Below are 17,350 nucleotides of genomic sequence, written 5' to 3'. Positions count from 1 at the left end.
AGGCCAGGGAAAGCTTCTCTGCTGCATAGGTGGCCTGGGCTGATGGTCCATTTGTTTGCACCCCCCAAAAAAAACTTTATTTTCTGGGTCCTCTTCTCCCCACCCCTCCCAAAGGTCAAAGAACTCACTTACACTCATACACATTACTCTATCCCCTTAAGAGCTGCAGACACATTACAAATATGGATAGGATTTTAGAAATTAATTTATATACGTATTTTAATTCTAGGTGTACAGATGCGTGAAAAACTTCTTTTGCAATTCGGAGATGCCAGAAGATCCCTGGGTTCTTTCTGGAATTTGTTCTCCCTTCTCCCACCCTTAAAGTATTCTTTCCCTGGACTCCGATGAGGGCCAGGTTCATTCGACGTCTCCCCTGTGTCTTTTGTTGAGCCTGAGACCCAAGGAGAGAAGATTCCCGGGTTATTCAAGAAAAAAAAAAAAAAAAAGACCGTGGAGAGCAGGCGGCTGGAGCCCGAAGCTGGGCCCGAGGCGCGCTAGCCTGGTGGGTCCTCCCAGAGGCCAGGGCCCGCACTAGTCTTCCGAACAAGCTGGCCAATGTTTAACCCGAACGCAGTGGCCACCGGGCTGCTTTTGTTTGTTCGCAAATTAATCACCCAGCGCACTGCCGGCGCCAGAGTGGGTTTATCACCCACCGGGAGGGGGGCGCGGCGGGCACGCAGAGACAAAGAGGAGTTCGCACCTTCCAGCTTTTGATCCCAGAATTACGGCGGCCTCCCTGCATAATACGAGCCTCCTGGGGCTGAGTCTGGGAGGTCAGTCATAATTGGCGGAAGTTTGCAGGCCATTAGCAAGACGTGGACATTTTCGATTCAGAACCCCGCAAAATTTCCTCTCCCTCTCTCCTTGGCGTGCTGGAGAGGTGGGACAGGTGGGGGTCAGAAGTAGCAAACTGGGGTTTCCTCAAGGTTAATTTAAAGCTTCGGGCAAAAATAGACAATTGAAGGAGGGGGCCTGTGTGAGGGGCAGAACTTGCTCTGGGTCCACGCGAAGCCAGAAGCAAGTCGAGATATTTACAAGTACAAGAGGCAAGCTCCCCTCCCATTTCCAAAACGGACAGGAGGCCAGGACGCGGAGGATCGGGTAGAAACGTCTCTCTGCCCTCCTGTGGATGTTTGTGGGCACCGAATGCGTGAAGAGGGGGGTCACATTGTCATTGCAGAACTCCTTACCTTCCACTAAGAGCGGCGGCGAGAGATTGGCCTCCAAGTACAAGCCAAACCAGATTTTGGAGACTTGGGGACGCTCTTGAAGGGGCAGCAAGCGACCTGGCCCCGGAGGCAAGCAACGTGGGGGAGGGGTGCTTGTTGTCTCTTGAGACTCAGGAAACCCTGCAGTGACCTCCGTGGTCAGCAGAAGGAGGGGGGGAGTCCTGGCCTCTAGTACCCTTCATGATGGGGCTGGGGCGAGAGGACGTGGGGAGGGGTCTTGGCGAGCCACTTCTTTGGGCCCCTACCACTTCTTTTCTCTTTCTCTTCTCTTAACTACGGGCAGAGAGACGTAGAGGACAGCAGAGAAAAATCCAAAGGTAAAGAAAGGGGCTAGATGGCCATACAGACGCGGTTTGCAGAACTACTCTATTCTCTCTGGTGACTTCAGGGAATTCTCAACACTGGTGCCAAGCTCTCTTAACCATGTGCGTCAAAAATGCCAGGCTGGAAAAGCTTGTTGTATTAAAAGTTCCTCCCCTATCTTGGGGCAGTTGGCCACAGTGGCACTGCACATTCACCCTTCATTTGCTGCCACTTAGAATCTGGGAGCTGGAGCTGGGGCTGTGGGGTGGGGGACGGTTATGGGGTGCATGGGGAAAATGTGAGCGAGGCCTGTGCTAGCCTACACAGACACACATCAGACACCGCCGGTTTCTTAACCCCCTAGGCCCCAAAATCAGCCTTTCTCTGCTCCCTTTCCATCCATCAATCTCCGGGTAAGAAAAATAACATTGTCCTCAAGAGTTCCCTCCATGTAAGAAAGGATGGGCCACCTACCCGCCACCCCCACCTCCCAGTGGAGAACTGTGGGTTTGGGGATCCTCTGACCCGGCCTACGGAGCTGGGTGACAGGGTTACCACCAATGCCTCGGATACCCAAGTTCCTGCTGTCTCCCTTCCTGGCTGAGGCCCCCACCCTACCTACTGAAATCAGTCACCTTGCTTCTGGGTGGGGGCGTTTTACTGTTTGTTTTACAAATTCTCCCCCTATTTCTGGTGAGATAAGTCCCTGGTGTAGAGAAAAATACTGACTGAGGCACCAGGAGATAAGTACAGATGCCTAAAGAAGATATCAGGCTGGCCCGCTTCTCCCAACCTGCTCGCCCATCCCCTTACCCGCAGCTCCACACCCAGCCGACCCCAGAGGTGAGGACAGCAGCTTGGAGGGGACAGGCCCAGAAGCTAGATCTTTGCTCTGCTCACTTTGTCCAGATCCTCCATTTTCTCCTCTACATCCATACACACATCCAGGTAGAATATGAGGGTCTGCATCCAAATGGAAAACAAGATCAAAAAGGGTTGCTAAATGTTATTGCATAAAAATTAGAGTCCATCTCCCCTGGAGAAAGCAGACGGAAGCAGTCGTGCAGGCGTGGAAGTGTTTGTGTGTAGGTGTTTTTCAGTGCTAGTGTGTTGGGGCGTGTTAGAGTACAGACACACTGGGGGTGTTTGGGTCTCCGCACAGGGCCGCGGTGGAGAGGGAGCCCACACATGCGTGTGCTGATATGTCGCTGCATCCGTGTTCTCCTATGTCCGCATGCCCAGGCGCAAGGCAGACCAGCACCAAGACACCCGAAGTCGAGAGCATTTAGCGGTGGCCAGGCGGAGCTTGGCTCCACGTGGGGCTGGAGAGCGCGCAAGCCTGAAGTCTTGGCGCTAGCCTCTCAGCTGCTGCCGGCTTTTGTTGCGCCAAGCGGCCGAATGGCAGCTCTCAGGAGGTTCAGGCGTCCGCCCGGCTCGAATGGGGAGAGAGGAAGAGTCGGAGAAAGAACCAGCTGCGGCTGTCGGAGAAGCGAGCCGAGCGCGCAAGAGGCGAGCGCCCCTGCCCGGCGCCCGGGCGCGCTCTCCGCCTTCCCCGCCCGGCTCGTTCGCTCGCTCCCTCCCACTCTCCCACCCCCTTCCTCTCTGGGCCTGCCTCCTCCCTCGATCCCCGGCTGGATGACTGAGGCATTTCAGACGTGGGCTGAACGAGAGCGAGCTAGCTCCGCGGCCGCAGCGATCTCTCAATAAGCCACCTAGAGGCGGCTCTGAGCGCGCGCTCCCCAGTGGCTCCCGCCCTCCCTCTGATCATGTTGACATATTCACCGGACAGGCAGTAGTACCGATGCGGCGCTGCGACGTTACAGTTTCCGACACCTTCTTTTTATAACTCGGCTCTATCCCCCAGCACTGGACTTGTGAAAACCACGCCTATGCAGCAACACAATTGGTCCGAAAGCGTCAAAGAGCCAATCAAGAGGCCTCCGGCTCCCCGCAGCCCACAGCGCAGCCCGACCTTCTAGAGCCGCCGAGCAGACGCCCGGGGAATTCTAGAGGCGGAGGAGGGTGGCGAGGAGCTCTCGCTTTCTCTCGCTCCCTCCCTTACTTCCTCCCTCTCTTATTCGGTCTCTCTCTCTCTCCTTTCCATTTCCCCCCTCTAAATCCTCCCTACCTTGCGCGCCTGGACGCAGATTTAGGAAGCGAATTCGCTCGCGTTTTAGGACAAGGAAGAGAGGCACGGGAGAAGAGCACTGCGAGACTCGGATTGAAACCGAGACACCCTCCGGAGGCTGGGAGCGGAGGAAGGAGGAGGAGGGCGAACGGAAGCCAGTTTGCAGTTCAAGTTTTGATAGCGCCGGTAGTAGGGGATTTTAATCAGGTTTTTTTCTTTTTTCTTTCTTTCTTTTTTTTTTTTTTTTTAAAGAGAGAGACTTTTCCACCCTCTCGCTCCCTGTGAAAGTCGGGTCTAGCACAGCTGCAGACGCCTCCAGCGAGAAAGACAGAGAGGAAGAGAGATAGGGAGGCGGGGGAAGAAGAAAAAGCAAAGGTAAAAAGTCCAGGAGAACCATTCGCATTTGCAACAAAGAATCTAGGGACTGGGGAAAGACTCCCCGGACGAAGGGCTGGAGTGTCTATTTCGAGCTAAGCGGCCGGGCTCAGGCTCCAGTGGAGACCCCACTATCTCCTCTCGCTTCTGAAACCGACTTTCAGGAGCGGCTTTTTGAAAACGCCAGGCACAAGAACGGTCACCCGAGCGACTATGTCTCCTGATTTTTCGCCTTGCCCTCTTTAAAACCGGGATTTCTTCTCCCCTTTCCCCTTCCTTTTGAAGTACTTTAGTAGTGCTTTCTTCCCTCCCTCCCCCCTTTTTTCTTTTGAACTATGTGCTGCTGATAAACAAACAAACAAAAACCAAAAAGAAAAAACAACAACAAAATCAGCAGCGGTGGACTTGTCCCCGGCTGGAGCTCAGCGGCCCGCCTGAAGTGGATGAGCCTCTCCATGAGAGATCCGGTCATTCCTGGGACAAGCATGGCCTACCATCCGTTCCTACCTCACCGGGCGCCGGACTTCGCCATGAGCGCGGTGCTGGGTCACCAGCCGCCCTTCTTCCCTGCGCTCACGCTGCCTCCCAACGGCGCAGCGGCGCTCTCGCTGCCCGGCGCCCTGGCCAAGCCGATCATGGATCAATTAGTGGGGGCGGCGGAAACTGGCATCCCGTTCTCGTCCCTGGGGCCCCAGGCACATCTGAGGCCTCTAAAGACCATGGAGCCCGAAGAAGAAGTGGAGGATGACCCCAAGGTGCACCTGGAGGCTAAAGAACTTTGGGATCAGTTTCACAAGCGGGGTACCGAGATGGTCATCACCAAGTCCGGAAGGTAAGCAAGGGATTGGGGCCTCCTTCTCCCAACTATTGGAAAGGTTTTCCTCCCTGTATGTCTCTCTTCCCAGAAAAGTTATCGGCTGGTTCTTAGGGCTAGAACGAAAACTTAGTTTCCCTAGCAATGTGTAGAGACTCTCTCAGGCCCTGCCCCAGTGGCAGAAAATTTCAGCTTACCTGGGCGTCTGCATAAGCCTTCCATAGGACCGCGTCCTGGGTTCCCTATGGAACAGACAGAATTTTTCAGAGGAGCACAGACATCCCTGCAGGAAGCAAGGAGTTCGCTCTTCAGACCTTTCTAGAACATCCTCATTTCTTGGTTGATGTTGTGGTTTTGTCTGTTTTATTTTGTACTCAGAAAAAGTTAAAGCTCTTTTCTCCTGCGATCGTGGTGGGAGGCCTTTTCTGCCCTTCAGCCTAGCCTCTGGGTCTGAAGTGGGCCTGAACTTAAGGCTGGCAGGGGACAGAGAGAAACCCAAGGACATTTTGGTTTGTTTGCCCACACCACTTCACGTGTGTCTGTAACCCGAGGAAGAGTTCAGCAGGCAATTTTGGATAATTAAGATTATGTTTGCAGAACTCAGGAGGTGGTGTGGACACATAACAACACAGCTATTTTGTTTTTAATGTGTGAATATTATAAACCATGTTTTACATAATGACTAAAGGTGCTTGCCTGACCAAAATCTGTCTGGAAGAGAGGACCCTGTAGCAAAATCACTGATTTAAAAAAAAGAAAGAAAGAAAAATAGCTCTGAAGTCTATAAAGGCATAAAGTTAAACGATAAAAATAAAACCCTCCCTCTTGATGTCTTCAGCTTTCTCTCTCCTTCCAAGCTAAATGGGGCCAAAGTTTGGCATAAAATCCTGCTCCAACCCACAAGACGTTTAGTTAGTTTCCCAGTGAAGTGTTTGCTTTTAAGTCAAGAGTACAGAATGCCAACACTTCTGTGAAATTAAGAGCAATTTGGCGGCACAATCTTGCAGTTTTGGATTGGCCTAAAGTAGGGGAATGTGGCTAGCTGCTCCACAGGCAGATAGGTTATCAGGCCTGGTAGTCCACCCCAATCTGCAAAATTCATTCTGAGAACTCCCCGAAGTCCAGTTTCATTTCACTAACTGAGGGATTGCTGTTCTGCAGCAGGGAGGGCTTGCACGCAACTTGATATTAATTTCCTTGATAAGTTTAACATTTTCTCATCAATGGGTGGTGGAAAATTCTAGTTTCCACCAACAGCACTTTACTACAATCGTACCCCAAGTTATTTAGAACTAGATAGCCACAGGAAAAGACATGAGCATGGATTTTCTATAAAGAGAGTAATCTGTAGAGTGATAGAGAGGAAAACAATTTTTTTTAACGATATGATTAGACAAGTGCCACAATTTATTTGTTTTGACTCTTGGGGCATCTAAACATAGAGAAACCGAGCATATATAATACCTTAGTTGTGGAAGAAAATTTTGCAACCAGTTGCTCCTCTGAAAAACATAAGCTTGTCAGTCACAATAGAAAGTCTTCGACTTGATTTATTTTGTGATAAATAGGAAATCGAACCCAAGCTTCTGAGTGATTTATCTTTCTTTTTTCTTTTCTATTCTTCCTTATTGTAGGCGAATGTTTCCTCCATTTAAAGTGAGATGTTCTGGGCTGGATAAAAAAGCCAAATATATTTTATTGATGGACATTATAGCTGCTGATGACTGTCGATATAAGTTTCACAATTCTCGGTGGATGGTAGCAGGTAAAGCTGACCCTGAAATGCCAAAGAGAATGTACATTCACCCAGACAGCCCCGCTACTGGGGAACAGTGGATGTCCAAAGTCGTCACGTTCCACAAACTGAAACTCACCAACAACATTTCGGATAAACATGGATTTGTAAGTTTCCGCTTCTTTCAAGTAAAATTTTCTCCTCTTGCTATCAAAAGCAGTAATTTCTCATTTCTCCAGTTTTGGCCCAGACCTCTCCCTTCCTTCACCCTAAGCATAGCAAACTTATCTGAACTACAAGAGAGCCGGAGAAAGGAGAGAATTCCAGGGTGTTTCTCTCAGAATAATGGAAGGCCTGGCAATTCTAAAAGAAATAGGGGTTGGAAAACTTACGGCTCATGTTCTCTAGCAATTCCAGCTCCTTGATAGATTCCTGACCTGACAGTGAAATAAATAAAGATCTAAAATCAATTTCAAAGCTGTGTGTTCATAAAGGATTTGTTTTGGTTTAAAATATCACACTTCTATTTTGCTATTTTGAAATCAGCCATATTATTTCCTGGGAGAGTTTAAGATTCTTGGAGCTTTGTGTTGGTTAAACGGTGTGAATACATTTCTTTAAATTTTTTTTTTTTTTTTTTTACTAAAGAATTGATTTGGTTTAGGTGATAGTCAGGTTTAGTAGAAATGATCTCCAGTTAATAAATAATATGTGTATGTATATGTGTGTGTGTGTGGGGGGGAGTGTGTATATGGATTTAGGGAGTGAGGGCTTAGAAACTTTTAGAAGATTTGAATTACTTGTACAAGTCAGGCAAGGGACCTTTTGCCCCTTTCTCTACCCCTCCCCAACATTTCGATAAAATAAACAGCGATAAGCGAGGAATAAGCAGAAAGATTAGGCCCAGGAAGACATGAATAGCAAGGAAACATCTTCAGCTGGCAGGAATTGCATTTGAAGCCCTTGATTTGATTAAGGCATAAATATTCCTCTCTAGAGTTCAGCCTTTCAGGGCTTTAAGTGGATTGGGCTCAGCAATTAGTGGGCGCTTAAAGTACTGAATCATTTTGTAAATTAAAATGCATGTTTTTCTCTATCTTTTAAGACTTTGGCCTTCCCAAGTGATCACGCAACGTGGCAGGGGAATTATAGTTTTGGTACTCAGGTAGGCTAGGGTTCAAGGTACGAATGATCTTTAGATGGTGAGGGTGGGGGGAACCCTTTGGAAATTGAGGAGCAATTTGGATTCTCCAGAAGATAACATCTGTGGAGCAAAATGTACCCAGGAGGTACTCCCAGGAGGTGGGCTCGGTAAAAGTGGTACAAGCGTGGTACCCTGCGGTGGGGAAGATGTCAGCTTGGCAGGGGTCCTAAGATCCCATTTGTCCTGCTAAATCCTCTTTTTTTCTTTTCTTTTCTTTCTTTTTTTTTTTTTTTTTTTTTATGTGTCTCCTCTCCCCTGCCCCTGCAGACTATATTGAACTCCATGCACAAATACCAGCCGCGGTTCCACATTGTAAGGGCCAATGACATCTTGAAACTCCCTTACAGTACATTTCGGACATACTTATTCCCTGAAACTGAATTCATCGCTGTGACTGCATACCAGAATGATAAGGTAACCAAGGGGGCTTTTCTTTTTAATGGTGATATTTCCCCTCCCCTTTAAGCTGCTTTGGGTCAGGGTGGGAAAGTTACTGGAAAATTGGGATAAGAGTCTTGAATTTTCTTTTGTGATTTGTGGAGCATTGGAGTGGAGGTAAAGAGCACCAGCACCTTGAGGAGGCAAGAAAAAAACCTGTCAACCAGCAAGGACTTCAATGCTAAGTTAAAAAAAAAAAAAAAAAAAAAAGCCAAACTAATTTTGTCACCAAAAAGCTCCTATAACTGCTGTTGCTGATGGTAAACACTCTCCACTCCCCAGCTTGCTTTTCTCTGTTTGTTTAAGGTTCATCCTCTTCCCCCTTGGGAAGAAGGATCAAGAAATCAGGTTTAAAAGGAACCAGCTAAAAATTTAAGGCAAAAGCCATTCGGGATCATGGGAGGAGAATCCTAGTGGAGACCGGCTTTTCACCCCTAGCCAGAAATCCTGAGTAGCTGGTCTGGTTTTTATTACCTTTTATGCTGCTGTGTTTTTTATGATGTGTGTGTGTTTGTGTGTGTGTGCATGCGCATGTATGTGGTTGGAAAAACCTACCCTGATCACAGGGTCATACTGATGGAGTTGTCTGAGGCTTTTGAGTTAAAGTGGCCGAAGTCACCACTACATTTGAAAATGTTTTTTCTCTTGGGCCTGAAGCTGAGTATTAGAAAGACCCCCAAATAGGGAAGTACCTGAAGTCTAGAGTTAGGTGGCCTGAAGGTCATGGGCACAGAAAGTGACCCTTGCTGCTGATTCACCAGTTCCCAGATTGGCTGTTAGCAGGCAGTTCTGGAAGTGGGAGAGGGACTGGTACCTGCCCTTCAACTTCTGAATCCTGGATGCAATGGGAGTCCAGTTCACCTGATGACACCCAGCATTTTCAACTCACGGTCACTGTCTGTGGGTCCTCTGTGGACCTATGATAGGATGTTCCAGATAGATTTCTTTATTCTGGGGACTAAGATATCAGGACCTCCTCTCCCTGCCGAATATGAAACCGGAGTCTTGCTACAGCAATTTATTCCAAGAACAAGATTTCAACTGAGGGGCCCTTTTGTCACCTCTGAGTAATTCTGTATATATACATTTTTCCCCCAAGGGGATGGAATTTGAAAGATTACATACTATGGCATTTTTCTTCAGTGTGCAAAATGCATGTTCCCTCTTGACCCAGAAACCCTTGAAACAAAGCTGTTAATGTAATAATAAAATGTAGCATTTTTGATCAGACAAAGAAGCCATGGGCCTTTTCCTAATGGCGGTGGCAGAGCATGTAAATGAAAACAAATGTTTCCAGTGGTCATTCAGTCCTTTTACATCTGTAATTGTCAGTATTGTAATTCCTCAAACCACCCCTTCCAGTAAAAAAAAATCAAACTCACTCCAACACAAGGGTAGCAAGGCCCCATAAATCATTTATTAGATTCATGGAAAAGGTTGGTGCGTGTGCTCTGTGCATGTGTGTGTGTATTTGGAGGCAGGGGAGTATGCCCTAACATATTTTATGATTAATTGCATTGTGTAAAAAAAATCAAAATAAAAGAATAATTTTAAGATCTACAGGTTGCTCTGCCTGACAACTTTGACAACATTTCTATTTCTAAACCCAGCTGTTGGCTGCCCTAAGAAAAGAATTTCCTTGGGTGATTTCAGCCTGGAATCCCTGGTTTGGCTTCCTATGGGAGATGCAAGCTCTATGCCTTTGATTTCTCTCCCCATTTTCTCCCAATCTGTGCCATTATCTCCTTTCCCTGGCATAGCCATAGGGCTTCTGTTGCCAGTCACATTTCTAGGAGACTATTAATAAAGTTGGGAAAAACACTCCCAAAACACTCTGGAAAATGAAGCCAAAGTCTCTGTCTTGTTTGTATCTCCTCTTATAGATAACTCAGTTAAAAATAGACAACAACCCTTTTGCAAAAGGTTTCAGAGACACTGGAAATGGCAGGAGAGAAAAACGGTGAGTTGAAGCAATTATTTCTCAGATAATTTAGAAAAATCACTTGTTTGTCCTCCAACTCTGCAAGTGATAGAAGTGGGATGCAGGCACTTATACTGAAAAGAGTGGGTGGAAATAATTTGCTTCCCCAACTCCTTCTTACATACACTAGACTTTTTCTACCTCCTACTTGTTACCTTTAAGGAAATTAACTAGGCTACAACTATAGTTGTCTCTGTAAGTAAAAGATTGTGGAACACAGATTATATAAGAATGCCTGTTAATTACTAATTTTAAGTTTCTCCTAGACAGGTCCCAGGAAGGGACAAAATCATTCACACAATGCTTTGGAATTTTTGCAATCTTGTCTTTCAGATACCTTTAGACAGAGCTGGGCCCCCTTGAGAGATCTAAGACTTATCCCCTTCCTAGGGTTGTGTATCATTTTGCATTAAGTAGACAGCTAACGAGTATATGAAAGAACTCCCCTCCCCCACCCCTTTCCAAAGAATTTCTAAAATCCAGAAAATCACCCCAAATTTTTAACCTATATTCCCTTGGGGTGACCCTTAAGAAAATAATCTCTAACATCCAAATAGAATTTTATTCCAATTAATGTGTTGATGAAACGATTACAGTAAAGTGCACCATGAAATAACTATTTCCTCCCAATGTAGCAACCTTCCAGGAGTTTGGTAGGCTGGGGACAGACCACATTGTGTTTGCAGGGTTGGGCACCCAGATCTCCCTCTGTAAGGCCACCAGTTCAGCTGTCTGTGGCTGGCTCCACCCTCTCCTCTTTCTTTGAAATAAGATTTCACAGCCTAAGCAAATGCCTTTTTCTAATGAAACTCCCATACTGAATAAATGCAACTGAAGCCTTCTTCCTTCCTCCCTTCCCCCATGCCACACTCTTCAGCTCAGTTAGAGGGTCAGAACAAAGCTTAGGTCTGTGTGACTGCCCTGGGGCAAGCAGGTTTCAGAGAATTAAGGTTGTCCGTGGGTGGCAGTCGGGTGAGGTATGTATATGCCCCTTTGGAAATAGTTAAGGAAAACAAAGAGGGGAAATGTACGTTGCATTCAATAATGCTGGGTGTGGGCTTCTGCCACAGAAAACAGCTCACCCTGCAGTCCATGAGAGTGTTTGATGAAAGACACAAAAAGGAGAATGGGACCTCGGATGAGTCCTCCAGCGAACAGGCAGCTTTCAACTGCTTTGCTCAGGCTTCTTCTCCAGCAGTCTCTACTGTAGGGACATCGAACCTCAAAGGTAGGGCTGGTCACCTGTGATGACTGGACTAAAGCTCTTAGTGACCTGGAAGTGTTAGGAGAATGGGTACTTACCCTTTAAAAGTTGCAGACCCTTCTAGATGAGAGCCAAAGTTCAAACAGGGCCATCAGGTGTGTCCCCACCACCACCACTTCCCTAAGGTAGTATAAGCAGAGCTCAGAACCCCCTTTTCAGCAAACATCCCTTATTTGGCAGGGAACTGTCTTTGGTATATTACCTCTGGGCTGTAGCAACTTCGAAAATGTGCCTGAAGCACTTCCCTTTCTCCTCTCTGCCTCTATATCTCTCCAATCAAGAAAGCCTCCAATTGATAACTTTTCACCGTCTTTGAACTTTAGGTTAAACTGTTTGGGGCTGGGGAAAGCAAGGGATTCTGCTACCTGTAACAGAAGGTGGCTGAGAAAACATCCACCTATGGAGAAAACAATTGAGATGGAGCATTGGGGATCTGTCCTACAGGTGGAGTTTGGGGGTGGGAGGAGTGGACAAGATGGTTCAAATCCCCAGTCAGCTCCCTGTATTTCAAGAACAAGCCCTAATTTATTTGGAAAGACACACGGTCACTCACGAAGGGAAGAAACCTAGTTTTTGTGAAATAAAATGAAAGTCCTTTATGTCTTCCATCCATTTAAGCTCAAAACATAAAATAGGATCCCTTTTTCTTTCTTTTCCTTTTTTTTTTTTCCTTCTTTTTAGTAGTAGGACACCTACAGAGGGCGTGGTGAAAGCAAAAATGAATCTAGAATTGTCCCCAGGCTGTGAGCATGCTGCCCAGCACCCATCTCTGTCTGCAGAGACTGGGGAAGGCTTAATTGTAGTGTGGATATTGAGAGAGGAGTATCCCATTATGCCCTTACCAATTCAGATGCCAGGGCTCTTTCCAAACAAATCCTTCCAAAACAGTTCACAAATTTATGGAAGGTCCTGACCTCTGTCACTCACTGAACAGACTCTAGTAGTAATTGGAATGTTCCACTAGTGACTTTTTTTTAGTGATTCTTAAAAAAAAAAAAAGCTAATTTGCAATGGAAAGGAAAATGCATTGTCAAGGCTTTGTCTGACACAACAGGTGGTCAACGGTGCTTGAAAAAATAAGCAAAATAAATTATGAGCTACTGATTTGGGGGTGTATCCTTCTGAGGGGGGAGTTAAACTCTATCTAAATACTTTAAGTTCACAACAGCTTGTTGAATCTCCCAGCCAGTCATCCCCATCTTGCGGATGAGAGCTGCAGAGAGGTGAAGGGGTTTGCCCCGGATTACGCAGTCAGTAAACGACAAGCTGGAATTCAGACTTGGGAATTGGAATTCTACGGGCCGGATGGAGGCTAACGCCCTTCTGTCTCGCTGTTTTTCTTCTCCTATGATCAGATTTATGTCCCAGCGAGGGTGAGAGCGACGCTGAAGCCGAGAGCAAAGAGGAGCACGGCCCGGAGGCCTGTGACGCGGCCAAGATCTCCACCACCACGTCGGAGGAGCCTTGTCGTGACAAGAGCAGCCCGGCAGTCAAGGGGCACCTCTTCGCTGCAGACCCAGGTGGCCGGCCTCGAGACACTGGGCGGCTGGACAAGGCGTCGCCGGACTCGCGCCACAGCCCGGCCACCATCTCGTCCAGCACCCGCGGCCTGGGCGCGGAGGAGCGCAGGAGCCCCGGCCGCGAGGGCGCCGCGACGTCCAAGGTGGAGGAGGCACGCGCGCTGCCTGGCAAGGAGGCCTTCGCGCCGCTCACGGTGCAGACAGACGCGGCAGCCGCGCACCTGGCCCAGGGGCCCCTGCCCGGCCTCGGCTTCGCCCCGGGCCTGGCGGGCCAGCAGTTCTTCAACGGGCACCCTCTCTTCCTGCACCCCGGTCAGTTCGCCATGGGGGGTGCCTTCTCCAGCATGGCAGCTGGCATGGGGCCCCTGCTGGCCACTGTGTCCGGGGCCTCCACCGGTGTCTCGGGCCTGGATTCCACCGTTATGGCCTCTGCCGCCGCGGCGCAGGGACTGTCTGGGGCATCTGCGGCCACCCTGCCCTTCCACCTGCAGCAGCACGTCCTGGCCTCTCAGGTATTTATATTGCCTCCTCCCAGTCCCTCCCTGTTCCCTCTAGTTTCTCTGCTCCTTGATACCAGATCCTCACCCAGCCCCTTGGCTAGAAGCTTTAACTAGTAGAGATAAAGCCATTATTAGGTTCAAGGCTTATCTCACTGAGTGATCATGACCAACCCCCCCCCCAAAAAAAAAACCCTTAAAAATATTTTTCTAAGTTGAGGGATGTTTCTAGCAGATTAGGTAGGTAGGTAGAGTCACTAAGCTATGCACAGCACTTAACTTTGTACCAGGCCCTCTTCTAAGTGCTTGATCTTCTCTGATTCGTTTGATCTAACCTTTTAGTGGCACGATTATGATTATCACTTCCACTTTACAAATGAAGTGGAAGAGGCCCAGAGATGTTGAGTAACTTGTCCAAGATCACACAGCGTTTACTCCATAGAGCTGGGGCTCTGTCTGTCCCAGGCTGACTGACTCCAGGGCCTCTTGGAAGGTTATTGAGTTTAGCTTCAGAGTATCTTCTTAAGTATCTCATAGCCAACCCTCCCCCCAGGAATTGGACCAGAGAGAAACCAAGGCCTGGGAAGGGGAAGTGACTTTTTGAGTTCAGTCTTGAGTCTCCCAACCTTTTCTCCTCATCCCCCACTTTGGAGCAGGCCAGCCTATTCCTCACAGGGTAAATGGTTTGTGCGCACATGGGAAATGTCAGAGGAGTGGGATCAGGCCTGGTGGTCTGTGTATGGTTCAGACAGCATAGGGTGGCTGGGGAGAAGTCTCAGGCTGCTCAAAATACTCTGAACCCAGTGGAAAGGTTCTATGATGTTTTCTGCATGCTGTTGCCTTTTGTTTTGTCTAAGCACATTCGTCTCCCTTCTCTGAGCCAAGAGGCAGGATTGCCCTCCCCCTCTCCGGGAAAGAGGGAGCTGAGAAAAAGACTTCTGGCAATTCTCAATCCCTCTCAGCTCTTCGGCTGGCTTCTCCTGGAGATGGTGTCATAGGTGGGCAGGTGATAGGTGGGCCAGGGGCTGCCTGAGCCAACAAACACTAATAGTACCTCAAGACGTGGTACAGAGAGAAGTGGTCCAATCCAAGGTCCCCACATTTTCAATTCTGTTTTTGTCTGTACCTAGCTCAGTGAATTCCTGAACTCCTGGGGCCTACCTCAGCTTCCCACCTATAAATCCATGATTTCTTTGTCTCCATTTATAAAAAAGGCCCTTTTATTTCCCTCCCCTCACTTTGATTTCCTTTTGCTTAAGATCTTCCCTGAGGGGGTTTTCATTTGAGTAATTTCTAAGATGGGTGTGGGAGGATTTGAGGAGGGGGGACAAGAATGGCAAAAAAAAAATGCCTAATAATTTATGCCCTTTTGTTCTCCCTCAGCCAACTTGTGGGGGAGACTGAATCTGTAGCCCCATTTAGCAGGTGCAACAACTAACCCTTGGAGGGATTGCTACAGTCTATATGTGCATAGTGATTCATTTCATATCCAACAAGTTCCCAAAAGGCATATGAATTCTTACACTTCTTTTTTTGTTGTTGTTTGTTTGTTTGTTTTTCATATAAAGAATCTGAGGTACAGGTAGTTAAGTCCCTCTGCCTAGGGTGACACTACAAGATTTGAACCTGGAGAAGCCCCAGTGTTGTCCCCACCCCACCCCCACTCCCCAAAGGAAAAGGATTAATGACTTGCCCTTGGTAGAGGGAGGAGATGGAAGAGGTTGGCAGCTCCTCACTCTGCGGCCCCTACTCGACTGACTGTGCATTTCTTTTCCTTCCCCAGGGCCTGGCCATGTCCCCTTTCGGAAGCCTGTTCCCTTACCCCTATACGTACATGGCGGCTGCAGCGGCCGCCTCCTCCGCAGCGGCCTCCAGCTCGGTGCACCGCCACCCCTTCCTCAATCTGAACACCATGCGCCCGCGCCTGCGTTACAGCCCCTACTCCATCCCGGTGCCCGTCCCCGACAGCAGCAGCTTGCTCACCACCGCCCTGCCTTCCATGGCAGCGGCCGCGGGGCCCCTGGACGGCAAAGCCGCTGCCCTGGCGGCGAGCCCCGCCTCGGTGGCTGTGGACTCGGGCTCGGAACTCAACAGCCGCTCCTCCACGCTCTCCTCTAGCTCCGTGTCCTTGTCGCCCAAACTCTGCTCTGAGAAAGAGGCGGCCACCAGCGAACTTCAGAGTATCCAGCGGTTGGTCAGCGGCTTGGAAGCCAAGCCGGACAGATCCCGCAGCACGTCCCCATAAACCCCTCCCAGAAAGTCTTCATTCCAGTCCAGTCAAGTCTGCAGTGCACTTTGTAGGATGTAAAATAAACCACGGGCCTGCCGTGGGGTTAGCCCTTTCCTTTGCAGTCCTGTCCAGGAAGGGGTGCTGGACTCCCTTGAGAGAATGTACTAGAGACAGGCCCTGTCTTCTTGGCGTGGTTTATATATCCGGGATCTGGCTCTGATTCCAGGGGCCCTGATTCCGATTGTTGCATTGAGCTATTGGGGGTGGAAGTTAAAACAGTATGTGGAGAACAACTTCCAGCCAGGCTGGTCTGGGAGCTGTGGCTGAAGACAAAGGTAGCCAAGCCCACCAGGAGGGGAGGTGTTCAAAGGCACCACCTCAGTGTGGATTTATATATATATATATATATTTTTTTTTTTCCTTCACTGTGTCAAGTGGAAACAAAAACAAATAAAGTTCAAAAAAATTGGGACAAATGCATACATTAACTTGATTCTGTTTGTGAAGATTAAAAACTTTATAGTGACTTGCATTATCAGTTCTCAATAAATTACTGAGCAGCATTGTTTGGGTAGGGAAGCCCTGCCATCCTTGTTTAGTCTCTATTAAGAATTAAATCTGTGTCTTTTTAATATTCTCGTGATGTTTTAAGAGCCACTGTAGGTCTCTTTTTGCATGTTCCACAGTAATGTATTTGTGGGTTTTATTTTGAACGCTTGCTTTTAGAAAGAAAAGAACATACCCCGTGCCCCTCTCCCAGTCCTGTGTCCTCAAATTGGCAACCCCAAGGGGGAAGGGGATTTAGAGGGAAGAGGGTGGAAAAACACACAAAATGAATTTATTTTATCTAAGCTGTGTAGCAGGATTCATGTCTCTCTTTGGCAGTTCTCTTTCCTGTATATGCAATAGCAAGGTTTTAAAAAAATAATAAAGAAGAAGCGAGACTATTAGACAAAGTATTTATGTAATTATTTGATAACTCTTGTAAATAGGTGGAATATGAATGCTCAGAAAATTAAACTTTAATTTATTGACATTGTATATAGCTCTATGTAAATAGGATTGGCAACTGTCAGATTTTTTGTTCGTGTTTTCCTTTAGTTGATTTTATTTCCAGGTCACACACGTTCTGCACCAACACCAACACACTTTCAAAAGAGTTGTTTGCAATTTTTCTTGATGTCTCAAAGTGGGTGAAAGTGCTATTTCCTATGTTAGCCAAATTTGGGGAGGGGGGTGCCACTTTCCAGTCTAGTTTAAATTCTTTAAAACACAGCTGAGATTGCTGTGGAAGGAGGGCAGAGGCCCGTGGTTTGATTTTTTACTTTTTCTTTTATATTTGTATTTGCTAGTCTCTAATTTCCCACAAAGTGGAATTAATTTACTACTGTGTTCAATATTGATGGTGTTTTGAATTGGTGCCCATAGGGATATACTTACAGTTACAAAGGCAGGTGCTGAGAGATCGTTTAAAGACAAAAATTCATGAAGGTATATTTTTGTGTTATAGTTGTTGATGAGTTCTTTGGTTTTCTGTATTATTTTCCCCCTCTCTTTAAAACGTCACTGAAATTTCAATAAATTTTTATTGAAATGCCTTTGGACCTCGTGTTAAATGCTTTCGTTAGT

At 47.6% G+C, this 17,350-nt stretch overlaps 1 protein-coding gene and 1 long non-coding RNA gene across 4 annotated transcripts; one reads left to right on the top strand and one right to left on the bottom strand.

The window, feature by feature from the left end:
* Nucleotides 1-195: 195 nt before the first annotated feature.
* Nucleotides 196-3,389, bottom strand: LOC128583957 (uncharacterized). Of its 2 annotated transcripts, XR_008379602.1 has the most exons (4): nucleotides 3,318-3,389; nucleotides 2,349-2,498; nucleotides 704-875; nucleotides 196-394 (listed from the first exon to the last, which is right to left on the bottom strand). It is a non-coding gene; the product is annotated as an uncharacterized LOC128583957 (long non-coding RNA). The 2 variants fall into 2 exon arrangements; XR_008379601.1 differs by lacking the exon at nucleotides 704-875 and having other exon boundaries at nucleotides 199-394.
* Nucleotides 3,282-16,673, top strand: TBX3 (T-box transcription factor 3). 2 transcript variants are annotated; one of them, XM_053588661.1, is made up of 8 exons: nucleotides 3,282-4,870; nucleotides 6,487-6,754; nucleotides 7,693-7,752; nucleotides 8,059-8,205; nucleotides 10,113-10,189; nucleotides 11,281-11,438; nucleotides 12,830-13,506; nucleotides 15,275-16,673. In XM_053588661.1, exons 1-8 carry the CDS (start codon nucleotides 4,482-4,484, stop codon nucleotides 15,734-15,736), a joined length of 2,238 nt encoding a protein of 745 aa, XP_053444636.1. In that variant the 5' UTR covers nucleotides 3,282-4,481; the 3' UTR covers nucleotides 15,737-16,673. The 2 variants fall into 2 exon arrangements, with proteins under 2 accessions (XP_053444636.1, XP_053444637.1); XM_053588662.1 differs by lacking the exon at nucleotides 7,693-7,752.
* Nucleotides 16,674-17,350: the final 677 nt, after the last annotated feature.

This window comes from Nycticebus coucang, chromosome 4 (genome assembly GCF_027406575.1).
Source record: "Nycticebus coucang isolate mNycCou1 chromosome 4, mNycCou1.pri, whole genome shotgun sequence".
Lineage (NCBI taxonomy): Eukaryota > Metazoa > Chordata > Mammalia > Primates > Lorisidae > Nycticebus > Nycticebus coucang.
This window is presented reverse-complemented; position numbering and strand designations above follow the sequence as displayed.

Bases quoted from the DNA above. Each gene is read 5' to 3' on its own strand.
- TBX3 (XM_053588661.1), top strand. From the start codon at position 4,482: ATGAGCCTCTCCATGAGAGATCCGGTCATTCCTGGGACAAGCATGGCC. The intron at 8,206-10,112 runs GTAACCAAGGGG...CTCCTCTTATAG, and splicing joins CTGCATACCAGAATGATAAG to ATAACTCAGTTAAAAATAGA. The intron at 11,439-12,829 runs GTAGGGCTGGTC...TCCTATGATCAG, and splicing joins AGGGACATCGAACCTCAAAG to ATTTATGTCCCAGCGAGGGT.